General features: G+C 36.2%; 1 protein-coding gene across 2 annotated transcripts in view; it reads left to right on the top strand.

Moving 5' to 3' along the window:
- Positions 1-16,219, top strand: part of LOC149780740 (U3 small nucleolar RNA-associated protein 4 homolog) — a 75,425-nt gene that overhangs the window by 40,259 nt on the left and 18,947 nt on the right. For both annotated transcript variants that reach the window (XM_089937799.1, XM_089937800.1), the window contains exons 10-13: positions 2,162-2,333; positions 7,408-7,490; positions 8,587-8,686; positions 10,988-11,148. In XM_089937799.1, the coding sequence (XP_089793925.1) occupies positions 2,162-2,333; positions 7,408-7,490; positions 8,587-8,686; positions 10,988-11,148 (516 nt within the window). The remainder of the gene's footprint in view (positions 1-2,161; positions 2,334-7,407; positions 7,491-8,586; positions 8,687-10,987; positions 11,149-16,219) is intronic.

The following is a 16,219-nucleotide window of genomic DNA, read 5'->3' as shown; positions in this document are numbered from 1 at the left end:
TTTCCTCTGCTTACAATTACAGGGTTATACATCGCTGGATAAATATATCAAACAGTATCTATGCAGTTGTTTTACAGTTAATCAGAAATTAAGAACTTATAAAAGTGTCAAAGACAGTGTTTTTTTACCTCAGAGAAAGAGAGATAATTACATTGTATTTAATTCAAAAAGTTGGTATCCACTAAGTCTGTAGATATATGGAGTGGGTGTTTGCTGTAGGTTTCTTTATCACTTTACATGAATTAATCATAAAACTTTGTTGTTTGTGCTGATTGAAATTTTAAAAAAGACCCATGACCGTCTGATTTTTTTGTTTTCAACTTCAATCAAACGACTTGTGGAGATTGATGCAGTATTAAGAAAACTAAACTACCTCAGCTCCATGGAATACTTTTCCCTAGAGATCATGCTGAAATAAACAAACAATACATCAATTGGAAGCTGATTCTGAGTCAGAGATTGCAAGGGCAGCAATGTATGCCATAGCTATTCAAAATTCCGCACTTGAAGATGCAGACATTGTGAAATTGTTGAAAATCATGTTAATTGTGAGATCCTCTACAGCGGAATATGAATGAGGGTTCATTCGTCAAGAATATAAAAATTGTAAAGTTTAGAGAAACAGTTTAAATCAGGAGAGACTTCAGTTGCTTATAAAATTCAACTCTTTTGATCCAGCCAGTAAGGAGGACATTAATAAAGTAATAAACTGTTTTTGTCCTGGGACTGGCTTAGAGCAGAACTGGGAGAAAACTCAACCTTTAATGAAATGAAATAGAAATGTTAGAAAAGAAGGTCACAGTTCTTGTAATGTACACTATTTGAGAAACAAACACAGAAAAAGAGTCCATTTAAAGCTTTCTATATTTTTGTTTTAGCTCGGCTGGTTATAAGCCGGAAAAGCTTAATGGATGCATTCATGAAGAATGATTATAACAAAAGAGTGTTATCACTACTCCATATAGACTACATGGAGGATTTTCATGAGACTTTACTCACATATTCATCCCATGGTCTAGTTGATCTTAAATGGTAATGGTTCTGCAGAGACCAGCACAGCAGCCATCTCGAAAATTGTCTTTATTCTCCAGAATGGATAGTCATATCAATATTGGATTTTCACCAGATAATGTCTTAAGATGTCTGCTTGGTCCAAAATGAGAATGGTTCAGTCCTGATATGTAGTATGGCCAATAATGTGTCCATTTTGTAAAATTATGTTTTCACTTCAAAACTTGTTATGATCAAGCTGTTCCTAAATGAAAATGGTGCCAATCTAACTTCCAGCATGGGCACCACAGAAGTTATCTTTAAAATCTTATTATTGCTATTCCATTAGAACGGAAAGTTGTGGAGTTTTACTGGAAGACTTCTTATGGTATTGGTCTGAAATAAAATTTATGCCAATTTGATCCATGTTGAAAATCTTAAACTAGATGGAAAGTGATATCAGCATTTTTTTCCAGAAGACATCTTAAATCATCTAGTTGGTACTAAATGAAAATGGTACCACTTTGACATCCATTGTGGCCACCATGTCAGCTGTCTTGAAAATCTTGTTATTGCTACTCCTTCTAAATGGACATGCGAGTTTACACCATAAGATTATTAAAATATCTGGTGGATTCTGAATGAAAATTATTCCAATATGACATTAAATATGGCTGCAGCAATGATTATTTAAAATTTTTCTCTGGAATGGATGGTAATGTCAAAAAAGGGCTTTCACGTAAAGTCTTCTAATGGTGTCTGGTTGTCCTAAATGAAATTGGTGCTTGGTGCTGATCTTACGTCTTACAGCTCAAGAATATCAGGGATAAACATGAGATTATAAACAAGGAAATGGTCTGGTCATGATGTGGCTGGAAATTCTTTTTAGATAGTAATTTCAGTTCTGTGTTAGAATATTATTAGGGCAAGAGGAATGTTGGTCAGAGCAAGTGATTTTTTTTAAAAGCCAGGGCCAAGGTCAGAAAAAATTCTTCGAGCATTGGACAATTCTTCGAGCATTGGACAAGTAATGCCTAATGTGAGATAACCTTTTTGTTGATAAAATTAGTGGTTTGCTATTAATTTGGTGAATTAATTGTATGCTATAGTTTTTTTTTTAAGCATGTGACAAATTCAGAAAATTAATTTTTGGATTTATTATTTTACCCAGACAGAGGATGTAGTGTACACTTCTGGGATTGATCCCTCTTTGGTTCAGTTTGACTTTACTACCACAAAAGCAGAGAGCGACTGGAAAATGTGGGTGAAGTCAGTCGTCCACAGCCAGCATACTCATGATGTCAGGGCTCTAACTACAGCCGGCAACTTTGTTGTGTCAGGAGGTAAGGCAGATTTATCCATTTATTGGGATCCCTGCAGGGCAGGCTTGGGGTTGCTGAATAGGTCTGATGCACTTTCCAGCAATAAGAGGCAACTAAGTGGATTCAGGATCCATGATGGTTCATTGGTTAGCATGCCTGACTCGGAACCAAAAGGGTGTGAGTTCAAATCGTACCATTAGATCATCCTGGGTTGTATCCATGGGGAAAGTACTTTACTCCATCTGCCTCAGTGCTGAGTAATCTACCTCTGCAGTAAAACACCAAACCAAACCAACCTATTATTGGAATTTGGAAATTGATGATGTAGTTTCATTAAGGGATACAAATGTGATTAAAGTTATACATTTTTACAGAGGAAAAATATGTAAAAGATGCTTGTAATGCTCTATCATTCAAGATGAAAATTGGAATTGGTTCTGAATACATTCCAATCCAAGATATGAATTATTTTTTTAAAAACTCAGGGAAAAAACCATAGCATAAACAAAGATCCTCATTCTTTAATGGCATTTAGTTAGAATTTATAAATAGTTTTGAACTGTGACAAATAATTTTGACAACTAACTTTTAAATAGTTTTGACAACTATGACATAGTTTGACAATTAATTTTAACAAATAGTTTTGACAATAAAAAATAAGACAAATAGTTTTGGCAACTGTGACAAATAGTTTTGACAACTGACAAATACCTTTGACAACTAAATGCAACCAATAGCTTTGAGTTACTATGATGAATAGCTGTGACAGTTTTGACATCTGACAAAAGTCTTTGACAGCTGCATCATTATTTTGCGAACTGAGACAAATAGTGTTGACAACCAGTTGTAAGAAATAGTTTAGACAACTTATTGTAACAAATACGTTTAATAACTAACTGACAAATAGCTTTGACATCTAACTGTGACAAATAGTTTCGACATATTACTGTGACAACTAACTGTGATAAATAATTTTGACATGTGACAAATAGCTTTGACAACTAAATGTGAGGTTTTGATGCATGACACATGGTCATCTCCAGGATACATACACATTGTAACATTGATTGCAAATGGTGAAACAATAACAGTAACGTTTAACCTAACTTTGGGTTCATCCATACAAACATCATGTCATCCAAACATTCTAAAACAAGAATTTTTGTAAAACACACATCTGAGTATTCCCTCTGTCCCACCACCTCCAAGATCCATGTCACAATGATTAAGTTCCAGGGAATGAGAATAGACCCAGTAGCCATTTTAAGTTGCAGATCTAAATTTACCTTGTATGCCTACTAAGTGTATATATGGTTATAGTGTGGGGATTTCAGTAGTTTCCAAATTTAAGGCTAGGAAAGCACCCAGTGGTTGTATATATTACTGGTATTTTTTTCTTTTCATGCCCTGTAAGTTTATATATGGTTATTGAGTGGGGAGTTTAATAGTGTCCGATTTATGACACAGTTTTTAGTCCATTTGGATTTGAAATTGACCTTTGATTCAATGTCAGCTGCATGTGCTAATTTGACATTTGTATGTCTTCACATTTGGAGGGGATCTTGATAGTTTCCAAGTTGCAATCCAGGGTCACAGGTGTATTCTTCTGTCAAGTGACCCAAGGGTTCCATTCAAAATGAATTTGGCATTTATTGACCTTTGGGTTGGTAATCACACACATATGCCCCTGTTGCATGACCCAGTGGTCCCGTTCATGCCAAATCCAACATTTTTTTATGTTTGAATTGGTAATCACACACACACACACACACACACACAATTCTCAGATATTTCAGTCTCTTAATTTGGTAATTGTTGTAAAATTTGTAAAACATCCATCACCCCCCTAGCCCCACCTATATGGCCTGCATACAATTTTTAAAACCATTGTACACATCTATAGACCATACAACCTAGTTTGAATTCTATGACTTAAACAGTGCTAGATGAGTTGCAAGATATTACCCATGCAAACTTGTCAGGATGGGCCGGATTACATTATCCCAGTATTTTCTTTAAAAAGTGTTGTAGACAAATAGAGATTGTACAGTTTTAAACAAACCTCAAAAAAATAGGTTACAATAACCCAATTTAGGTCTGTGTCATGCACCTTCATATCTAGAGGCATCCACAGTAGAACTTGGGTGCAGTAGTGGTTCCTGCCAGAAGAGGGGGGATGGAGTGATGGACCAGTGTACAGACGCATATGTTGATGGACAGACTCTTTTTACTGGAATATAAATCTAGATACCAGGCCTTTTGTGTTAACATCATATGTAATATCTGTATTCAGTTACAAATCTAGATAACAGGCCTTTTGTGTTAACATCATATGTAACATCTATATTCAGTTATAAATCTAGATACCAGGCCTTTTGTGTTAACATCATATGTAATATCTATATTCAGTTATAAATCTAGATACCAGGCCTTTTGTGTTAACATCATATGTAACATCTATATTCAGTTATAAATCTAGATACCAGGCCTTTTGTTTTAACATCATATGTAACATCTGTATTCAGTTATAAATCTAGATACCAGGCCTTTTGTGTTAACATCATATGTAACATCTATATTCAGTTATAAATCTAGATACCAGGCCTTTTGTTTTAACATCATATGTAACATCTGTATTCAGTTATAAATCTAGATACCAGGCCTTTTGTGTTAACATCATATGTAACATCTATATTCAGTTATAAATCTAGATACCAGGCCTTTTGTGATAACATCATATGTAACATCTGTATTCAGTTATAAATCTAGATACCAGGCCTTTTGTGTTAACATCATATGTAACATCTGTATTCAGTTATAAATCTAGATAACAGGCCTTTTGTGTTAACACCATATGTAACATCTGTATTCATTTATAAATCTAGATACCAGGCCTTTTGTGTTAACATCATATGTAATATCTATATTCAGTTATAAATCTAGATACCAGGCCTTTTGTGTTAATATCATATGTAATATCTATATTCAGTTGTAAATCTATATACCAGGCCTTTTGTGTTAACATCATATGTAATATCTATATTCAGTTATAAATCTAGATAACAGGCCTATTGTGTTAACATCATATGTAATATTTATATTCAGTTATAAATCTAGATACCAGGCCTTTTGTGTTATGTAACATCTGTATTCAGTTATAAATCTAGATACCAGGCCTTTTATGTTAACATCATATGTAATATCTATATTCATTTATAAATCTAGATACCAGGCCTTTTGTGTTAACATCGTATGTAACATCTATATTCAGTTATAAATCTAGATAACAGGCCTTTTGTGTTAACACCATATGTAACATCTGTATTCATTTATAAATCTAGATACCAGGCCTTTTGTGTTAACATCATATGTAATATCTATATTCAGTTATAAATCTAGATACCAGGCCTTTTGTGTTAACATCATATGTAATATCTATATTCAGTTGTAAATCTAGATACCAGGCCTTTTGTGTTAACATCATATGTAATATCTATATTCAGTTATAAATCTAGATAACAGGCCTATTGTGTTAACATCATATGTAATATTTATATTCAGTTATAAATCTAGATACCAGGCCTTTTGTGTTATGTAACATCTGTATTCAGTTATAAATCTAGATACCAGGCCTTTTATGTTAACATCATATGTAATATCTATATTCATTTATAAATCTAGATACCAGGCCTTTTGTGTTAACATCGTATGTAACATCTATATTCAGTTATAAATCTAGATACCAGGCCTATTGTGTTAACATCATATGTAATATCTATATTCAGTTATAAATCTAGATACCAGGCCTTTTGTGTTAATATCATATGTAATATCTGTATTCAGTTATAAATCTAGATACCAGGCCTTTTGTGTTAACATCATATGTAACATCTGTATTCAGTTATAAATCTAGATACCAGGCCTTTTGTGTTAACATCATATGTAATATCTATATTCAGTTATAAATCTAGATACCAGGCCTTTTGTGTTAACATCATATGTAATATCTATATTCAGTTATAAATCTAGATACCAGGCCTTTTGTGTTAACATCATATGTAATATCTATATTCAGATATAAATCTAGATACCAGGCCTTTTGTGTTAACATCATATGTAATATCTATATTCAGTTATAAATCTAGATAACAGGCCTATTGTGTTAACATCATATGTAATATTTATATTCAGTTATAAATCTAGATACCAGGCCTTTTGTGCTAACATCATATGTGATATCTATATTCAGTTATAAATCTAGATAACAGGCCTTTTGTGTTAACATCATATGTAACATCTGTATTCAGTTATAAATCTAGATACCAGGCCTTTTGTGTTAACATCATATGTGATATCTATATTCCATTATAAATCTAGATACCAGGCCTTTTGTGTTAACATCATATGTAATATCTATATTCAGTTATAAATCTAGATACCAGGCCTTTTGTGTTAACATCATATGTAATATCTATATTCAGTTGTAAATCTAGATACCAGGCCTTTTGTGTTAACATCATATGTAATATTTATATTCAGATATAAATCTAGATACCAGCCCTTTTGTGCTAACATCATATGTGATATCTATATTCAGTTACAAGTCGAGCAGGGGCCCCGAGTGGCCGAGTGGTCTAAAGCGCTCTTCGTTACGGATCACTGCCATCTCACCTCTGTCTGCAGCGGTTCGAGTCTAAGATTCAGCCAATGTGGGTATGTGAGAAAGCTTGCCAGTAGCTTCTCGAGGGTCGGTGGTTCTTTCCGGGGTTTTCCCGGGTTCTTCCTCCACCATTAATACTGGCCGCCATGTATAGCCTATCGTGTGCTGAAAAATGGCGTTAAACCCCACAACAACAACAAGTCGAGCACAATTAAGATCTAGATCTGCCGTCTTTTAAAATGCATCAGCTCAGCTGGATCTTTGCTGTTTGTTAGAGGTAATCAGTAGAACAAATAACATATACCCTGATCTGTCACTGCATTATGAAATGGTAGATCAAGGTCCGTGTTTGTTTGCAGTTTCACTCAACTTATAAGCAAGTAAACGTGGCTTCTAAATAACAGAAGCTTATTGTGTTTTGGTTCTATATTGCAGGTGTTGATACCAATCTCATATTCAACTGCATGGATGATCAGGAAAGTAATCATCACTGGAGAAGAATCCCACCAGTTCCTCATGTAAGCATTATCCAGTCCTGAGTGTTCTAAAAAAATTCTCACGTTTAAAATTAGATCCAACATCAGCCTGACTTAAATGTTTTAAGAAATTTTCATGCTTAAGATTAGACCCAAATAAGCCTGACCTGCATGTACTAAGAAATTTTCATGCTTAAAATTAGGCAGCATCAGCCCAACATCAGTATTTTAAGAAATTCTTATGCTTAAAATTAGGCCCACCATCAGCCCAACTTAAGTGTTCTTAGAAATTATTATGCTTAAAATTAGGCCAGCATCAGCCCAACTTCAGTATTCTAAGAATTTCTTATGCTTAAAATTAGGCCTTGCATCAGCCCAGCTTAAGTCTTCAAAGAAATTTTCATGCTAATATTAGGCTCAGCATCAGCTCAACTTCAGTGTTCTAAGAAATTCTTATGTTTAAAATTAGGCCCAGCATTAGCCCAACTTAAGTGTTCTAAGAAATTTTCATGCTTGAAATTCGACCCAGCATCAACCCGACTTCAAATTTCGTAGAAATACTCATGTTTAAAATTAGCATCAGCCTGAGCTCATTGTTCTAAGAAATTCTTGTATTTGAATTTTGACCCAGCATTAGCTCAACTTATATGTTCTAGAAAAAAAATTGGCTTTACATTTCAAGGAGTTTGCCCTCTTTTGCTTTTATCTTTGTTTTGTACACCTTTTTATATCTAAGCTTACTCTGCACTATATAGCAATGATTGTGCTGATGTGCTGTTAACCCCCTACATGCATGCATGCATGCATGAATGCATGCATGCATGAATGCATGCATCCATCCATCCATACATACATACATACATACATACATACATACATACATGTGAGCAAATTTATCAGGACTTGGAAGGTTCCCTTTCTGCAATGTGCTTCACCTTTTATGTGTTGTAGCATGCATACATGATAAAAAATATTGATGTTGAGGGACTGAAATAGATTATTACATTCAGTAGTTTTCTCTTTCATAGTTATTAGGCATGGAGTATAAACTTTGCGCTGCAGGTTTAATCAAGCAAATACTTGTAATAACTTTCCCTTTCAATTTTCACAGAATAATTGTATTTCATATTTTGTCTAGTTGTCACACGTGAGTGTTGCCCGGGAGGCTAAAGTTGTGCTACTGAGATATCCTGATTATGTAGAGGTATGGAAGCTTGGACACACGGATAAGGAAAAGGGTAATGTTCATGACATTTACCACTGTACAATAATTAATATTTATAATTAACCTTTGGGGACCCAGAATTACTATTTGTGTTTATAATTATGCCCATATAATAAAACATATATTATGCTTTACTGTGTGTTTTTGTGTTTGTATGTGTGTTTTTTGGATTTTTACGTAGCTTTAACAGTTTTTCAGTCATATCGCTACCATGTCTGCAGTATGACAGTTTATAGTGATGTCTAGCACTGGAGCATAATGCTTCAGACATGTAACATGATGTCCCACCCATCACATTATCCTGACACCAGGACGACCAGTCCTAACACTAACCTCTTAATGCTGAGTACCATTTTTTGTAAGTCTTTGGTATGACCCTGCCAGGGATCAAACCCACAACCTCCCGCATCTGAGGTGGACGCTCTAACCACTAGGCCATCTGCTCTACTGGGTGTACAGATTCCATTAAAACAAACCTCAGAGTAGCTGAGTGGTCTAAGGCACTTGCCTTTACCGGTCACTGATGTCTCACCAATGTTGATGTCCTAGCTTGACTGGTGTGAGTATGGAAGAAACCTTGCCAGTGGCTTCATGTGGGCTGGTAGTTATTTCTGGAGTTTTCCTGGGTTCTTCCTCCACCAAATGTACTGATCGCTATTTATAGCCTATTGTGCTGAAAAACAGTGTTAAACCCACAAAACCCCAAGTATTTTTTATGTTTTTGATATGGTAAACATTGCAGCTATAATTCTGATAAAATAAAGCCCACATATCTGTGCAGCAATATTCTTATAAATGTATGTTGTGGTATGTCTGCAGATATATCCTTCAGTCAAAAATCACATCATTGCTTATAGACTGTCGTTAGAGCACATTATTATCTTCCATACTTGTTGCAAATGTTAAATTCTTAGTGTGAGTGGAATAAACAGTGGAAGGCAAATGCCAGCTGCAAATTACACAGACCTAGATCTGCCATAACAAAATGCTCCTACAGATCTGGACCTATACATTTTGTTAGAAATAATATTGGGGCCCCGAGTGGCCAAGTGGTCTAAAGCGCTCTCCGTTACGGATCACTGCCATCTCACCTCTGTCAGCGTGGGTTCGAGTCTAGGATTCGGCTAATGTAGATATGTGAGAAAGCTTGTCAGTAGCTTCTCGTGGGTCGGTGGTTCTTCCTGGGGTTTTCCCGGGTTCCTCCTCCACCATTAATACTGGCTGCCATGCATAGCCTATCATGTGCTGAAAAATGGCATTAAACCCCACAACAACAACAGAAATAATATTAAGTAAAATAAACAACATACACCTTGTTCTGCTTGCACATTATAAGATGGCATATCAGGGTCTGTCTTGTTTGCAGTTGAACTTGACCTGTAAGAGACAGTATATCATAGTCAAAATTAGTAACATTTTCTTCAGAACAGTATATTTTGAATTGGAATGAATTGTTTTGTAATAATTAGTCATTAGGATAATGACACGTTATGTGACATTTGTATACTTGCTGGAACACTTGTGTAAGATTTTGAATCCTGGATCAAAGCCTAGTTGCAGCAAGGATCAATTAACTCCCAGGTAGAGTCCTGAAGGGAAATAAAAATCATCCCTGATTCTAGCTTCCCTTCATGGACACTAATTAAAATTATCCCTGACTTCAGCTTCTCTTCATGGACACTAATTAAAATCATCCTTGACTCAAGCTTCTCTTCATGGACACTAATTAAAATCATCCCTGACTCAAGCTTCTCTTCATGGACACTAATTAAAATCATCCCTGACTCTAGCTTCTCTTCATGGACACTAATTAAAATCATCTCTGACTTCAGATTCTCTTCATGGACACTAATTAAAATCATCCCTGACTTCAGTTTCTCTTCATGGACACTAATTAAAATCGTCCCTGACTCTAGCTTCTCTTCATGGACACCAATTAAAATCATCCCTGACTTCAGCTTCTCTTCACGGACACCAACTAAAAATCATCCCCAACTCCAGCTTCTCTTCATGGACACCAATTAAAATCATTACTGACTCCAGTTTCTCTTCATGGACACCAATTAAACTATCTTTGGAATCCCAGAGACTGAACCTCTGAAAAATGTTCTGTTCAAGAGACCCTTCGATCTCAATAACAGAGCTTAATAGTTCAAAAACTACATAATCTATTAGCCAAGGGAAAACCCTGCTTCCAGGGTTTGACTCCTATCTCACTTCTAAACCTATAGTAGATTTTATCATTGTAAATAGACATAAAGGAGTTTATATTCTACCTATTTCTCAAAGATTTTTTGTATCCATTGAATTGTAGGTGAGAATGGAGATATTCTGCCCTTGAGGTCTAACCCAGTCAAATTAATCCAGCTCAAAAGTAAAGGTGGTGAACCAGTCATCTGTGCAGCTATTTCCCATGATGCAACATTTTTGGCATACTCTGACAGAGACACTGTAAGAGTATACAGTATATCACTGGTAAGTTATGTATATTACAATATAGATATAATAAGAATACCCTTTTAAGGAATCAGTTGATCAGAAAGCCATTGCAAATTGTGAGATATAATTGTTCAAAAATAATTTTGATTTTAATTGTCACATAATCTGGCAAATTCAACCTTGTTTAAGAGTTGTGTTTTCATTTAATAAGTTGCTTTCAATTTTCAAAATTTAATTTGCTACTTGTGCAAAGATATATTGTTTTACCATGCTTATTTTGGGTGTTATAATTTTGGATGCACGACCGTATCTTTGATATTTCACTGGATAAGATACAATTTTAAAGTTTCTGGACACTCTCATTTCAATTTCCCTGGAAAAAATTCCTATGCAAAATTTTGTCTGCTTCAAGTTTTAGGGAATTGGTTTAAAGCTTTTTTATTACAATTTGAACAGTCGGGCTACACTTAAATAACTAATTGATAAGTAAGCTATATATTATTTCATTCAATAGTATGTGCATAAAAGATGCAGTCTGCAAGTCACTAGAGCATTTATGTTACCTAAAAGTAGGCCCCATTAACTGTTGCCTAAACGTAGGCCTCATTAACTGTTGCCTAAAAGTAGGCCCTCTTAACTGTTGACTAAAAGTAGGCCTCATTAACTGTTACCTAAAAGTAGGTACCATTAACTGTTGACTAAAAGTAGGCCTCATTAACTGTTACCTAAAAGTAGGCCTCATTAACTGTTGCCTAAAAGTAGGCCTCATTAACTGTTACCTAAAAGTAGGCCCCATTAACTGTTGACTAAAAATAGGCACCATTAACTGTTACAAAAAGTAGGCCCTGTTAACTGTAGCATAAAAGTAGGCCCCATTAACTGTGACAAAAAAGGGGGGGGGGCAAGTGGCTGAGTGGCTGAGTGGTCTAAAGCACTCACCATTATCGATTACTGCCATCTCACCTGTCTGCATGGGTTCTAGTCTTAGATTTGGCCAATGTGATTATGTGAGAAAGCTTGCCAATAGCCTACAACAACAACATAAAAGTAGGCCCTATTAATTAACTGTTATATAAAAGTAGGCCCCATTAACTGTTTGTGTGGAGACTGAATTACTGCATAGTGAAGATGAGCTCAGAGAGGAAATCTTAACAGAGTTTTCACACAAAAAACACCAGATATCTTGGTAGATCTCACAGAGTGGCATTTGGAAAATATCACTCGTACACAAATGAATCTAGGAAACTTTTGAGACAAGGTCTTGTAGGATATGTACATTTTTGTCTAGGTCGACATATCAATCATTTCAGCATACATGTGAATGTTCATTGTGTTTAGCATCAGTGTATTCGTACATATGTCCATCCACACCATGGGTTATCCTCACTATTAAAGGTTCTCCTTCAAATATCTTCCCCAATCAGATTATGTTGGGGAATATTAGCCTGCTACCTTGTGAATCCAGCCTTACCAAAAGACGAAAATTGCTAATTACCACCTCTTGGCATGGCAAGTTGTCAGTAGTTTTTAGCTTTGCTGCTGTACAGAGCACACATCGTGCAGTTCATCCTCCAACAATTCAACTGTTTTTGTGTTCCTATTGGCCCATCCATCGTTCTTTTTGGATTTATTATGCAGATATATCAATCTGCTGCAGGTTTTATGCATTATTTTACAATTTCTGCCAATTTTTGAGTGATTTTGTCATCTTTTGGGGCTTCGTCTTTTAAGACCCCCATACCACCAAGCTATATGAGCTCATTGTGAGTTAGCGTGACTTTGACTTTTTTTGCTTAATCCATCTGTGAAGGAACTCTTATTAGCATGAGTGTATGGTGCTGCTTGATATTTATGCTTAGTTTATTCCTATTTCATGCTGCTTTGATAGACTTGTGGTTCAAATATTAACTAAGCATTTTGCATAAGTTCATAGCAGGGCCATAGGTTTCTGATTCAACACTTTCACTTCTCTGTTAGTTACAACAATGTTGTAGTGACTTTGTAATTTCAGATACGTTGCTAGTTTCAGCTTTAATTTTTGTTTGTGTGTCATTTCAGTGGATAGTCTTCCAAGCCAATTTAAGGCAAGGGAGGATACTCGTGACCCCTGCATTGCATGAAATATACTTCAGCATCACCTTGCCAAATTTGCAGGATGTGGTCAGAGAACACCTGGACAGCAGTGCTCCAAAACACAGCCAAAGGGAAAGAAAGGACAAAATCAAGAAAGGGCAGCAACTTCATTATTATGCTTCACCCCGGATCCACTTTCATGGCAAGCCTTGTGGGGGACACTCGGGTCCACACACACACACACACACACAAAGTTCTTTGGGTGCAACCCACAGCTACAGCTACTTCTGGGGATGGAGAGGATTGATGAAGAGTTCAGCCATCATTAGAACAAATGCATCACCTAATACAGGAGATGACAACGCAACTCCTTACATTGGGAAAATTGTACCCCTTTTTCCATTGCTTGCTTCAACAGATGCATTCAGAAAGTACTCCCCCAATTTTATGCAACCCACTAGGCATAAGTTGCCTCTCATGCCAGAGCATGGCCTTCAGGCCTGTAAGTCATGGTGCATGGGGTTCTTGCCAGATTCATTGGATTCAACTCTTAATACTGCTGCACCGTAACCTGCCGTCCAGCTGTTACTGGCCATCCTGACAAATCTAGCCGTTCAGCCGACAACAGCAGTCCAGCCATCCCAGCATGGGTAATTTTTCATTGAATGGTCCAACCAAATAGATCTTTTAGCTAATTTTAATCTCAATCGACCAAAACCCCTCACCTTGTTTCCAAAATGGAATCTCTCCTGGGTTTTAACATGGCTGTCAGTTTTGAGTAACTTCAAGCCTCTAGCCCACACTTCACTCCTACATGGCATGTTTCCTGATAGCTTTAGCCTCTGCTTGCAGGGTAAGTGAGCTATATGCCCTTTTCCATCGACTCGAACTATTGTCAGTTCAGATCAATGGTTGAGTGGTCCTCATGACACAACCAGGCTTTGTACCCCAAAACAGGTTACTGTCTGTCAGTTTCCAAAGAGTTGTCATTTGCTCCCGCTCTTCCATAGACAGATTGAGAGCAGCTGCCATGCAAGATCCTGTTCACACTCTCAAGCACTACTTGAAACGCACAGAGACAAGTAATGGCACATTTAAAGGAGCTTACTTAAATGCCTGTTCCTGTCTTGAAATTTGGGAAACAGGATATCGCCCCTCAAGCCCTTACTTCATGGCTGAAGTGAGTTATATGCTCAGCGTGTTCTGAGGTCTCACAAGACCAGAGCCGCCTAATGAAGCATACAGCTCATGAGATTTGGGCCATCTCTGCAAGACTCACATTTGAACGTAACATTTCAATCCAATATATTGTGGAAGCTGTACAGTCATCCTTCTCGAGTTTCTTTCTCAGAGTTTTAGCATCGCAAAGGCAAACCTTGGATCTGGTCAGGCCACTGGCAGCAGCACAAACGGCCACCAGACCCAACTAAATCGATCAACACAGCCTGTTAGCTTCACTGGATTTGCCAGTGAAATTTTGTAGGTCAGATGATTACAGCATCAGCTTGACCATAATGAGGTCAAGGGACCCTAGGCTGTGTTGCTTATTTAATTAGGAGACGAGTTATTGTTACTATTCTTCCCCATAAGGATACCTGAAGTAGAGGTCGGATACTCAATGTCCCTTTTTCTATTACTTATTTTCCTAATGTAATATGATTGGGGAATGTATGCAAAGGAAAAATCAAATTTTTAAGTAAATTATGTTTCTTGAAGAATACTTACTCAGTTGCATTACTTAAAAACCCTCCCAACCATCCCACCATGTGAGCATCCTTGTTAGCATCTCACTCCCATGGGGAGGTAATGGGCAGGAGTTTTGATTTTGTAAGAACAATGAACATCTAATGTCTGCCAAGTTGAAGTATTTGTCAAAATGCATCTAAATTTTCCATTTTGTTCTGGCAAATGCTTGAACTATTAAACCATTTACCATTCTAGCATAGTATTGCAAGTTCCAGATATTTGTAATTAATTCAAACATAATAGCAGTAACAAAATACCTACTGCTGTTGCATTGCTTAACTTTTCTGGGACATCATGTTCCCAGTACAAAGCCTTTGAACTAGCCGCCTAGCTATTGCATCATGTTCTTTTTTTAAAAAGTACTCTTATAAAGTGGCAACATGTATGTACATCAAAGAGTCTTTCAGTCACTGAATTCTGTCATTGTAAATATCAGCACAGTGAACTGATCAACACATTTTCCCACAAAGCAGGTGGCTGAAACAGGACCGGCAAATCTTTGAATTTTCCCGCACACCTATTACATGCGTACGGAGGACTCCCGCCTATGATTTTCTGTGTCCCAGATCAAAAATTGGCATCCAAATACGCGTAATTAAGTGTTTTCGAGATCTCTGAAATTAATTCTTATTTAGAACTTAAAAATTTCAAAATATGGATTATATTTTTACGGGCATTAATCACCATTTTTGATGATAAAACGAGCAATGTATCAAGGTTTAATTTATCAATTCTTATCGTAATTTTTTCAGTTCAGCATATTTTAAAAATGTTTTAAATACATTTTCTCTGGAAAAAATCGGGAGCCAAGACGGACATTGCGTTATAAGCAGGATCGCGAGTTATCCGGGCGCAAGTTATCGAGGGAGCGGTGTAATTGGAGGAGGGTTTATTTAGGTCATACTGGGGTCTTAGCAACCCAGTAAAAGTAAGCAATGCAGTAGTAACAGGTAAGTATTACATAATTAAATATAAATTGTGAAAGAACAAAGCTCAAATTTTAATCCTTAGAGGAAATGATTAGGGTTCCAGTATTGAGTTTTGCAGTTTACATAGGGGTCAGTTTTTAAGGAAAATTAATTTTATCTATTTTAATAACTGCTAAATCTAGTGTACATTAGATTAGTTAGGCTCATTTTTCAGCACATGCGAAAAGTCAGGTTTTTTTTCTATCTGCTTTAAATGGTGATAGTTTCCATAATTACCACATGTACAGAACTCTGAGTCACAATACATGAAAGTAACAAATAGGTATGCCAATATTCTCTATTGTATTTGTTTCCAGTGC

This window comes from Sinohyriopsis cumingii, chromosome 16 (assembly GCF_028554795.1).
Source record: "Sinohyriopsis cumingii isolate HCF-2022 chromosome 16, ASM2855479v2, whole genome shotgun sequence".
NCBI lineage: Eukaryota > Metazoa > Mollusca > Bivalvia > Unionida > Unionidae > Sinohyriopsis > Sinohyriopsis cumingii.
This window is presented reverse-complemented; position numbering and strand designations above follow the sequence as displayed.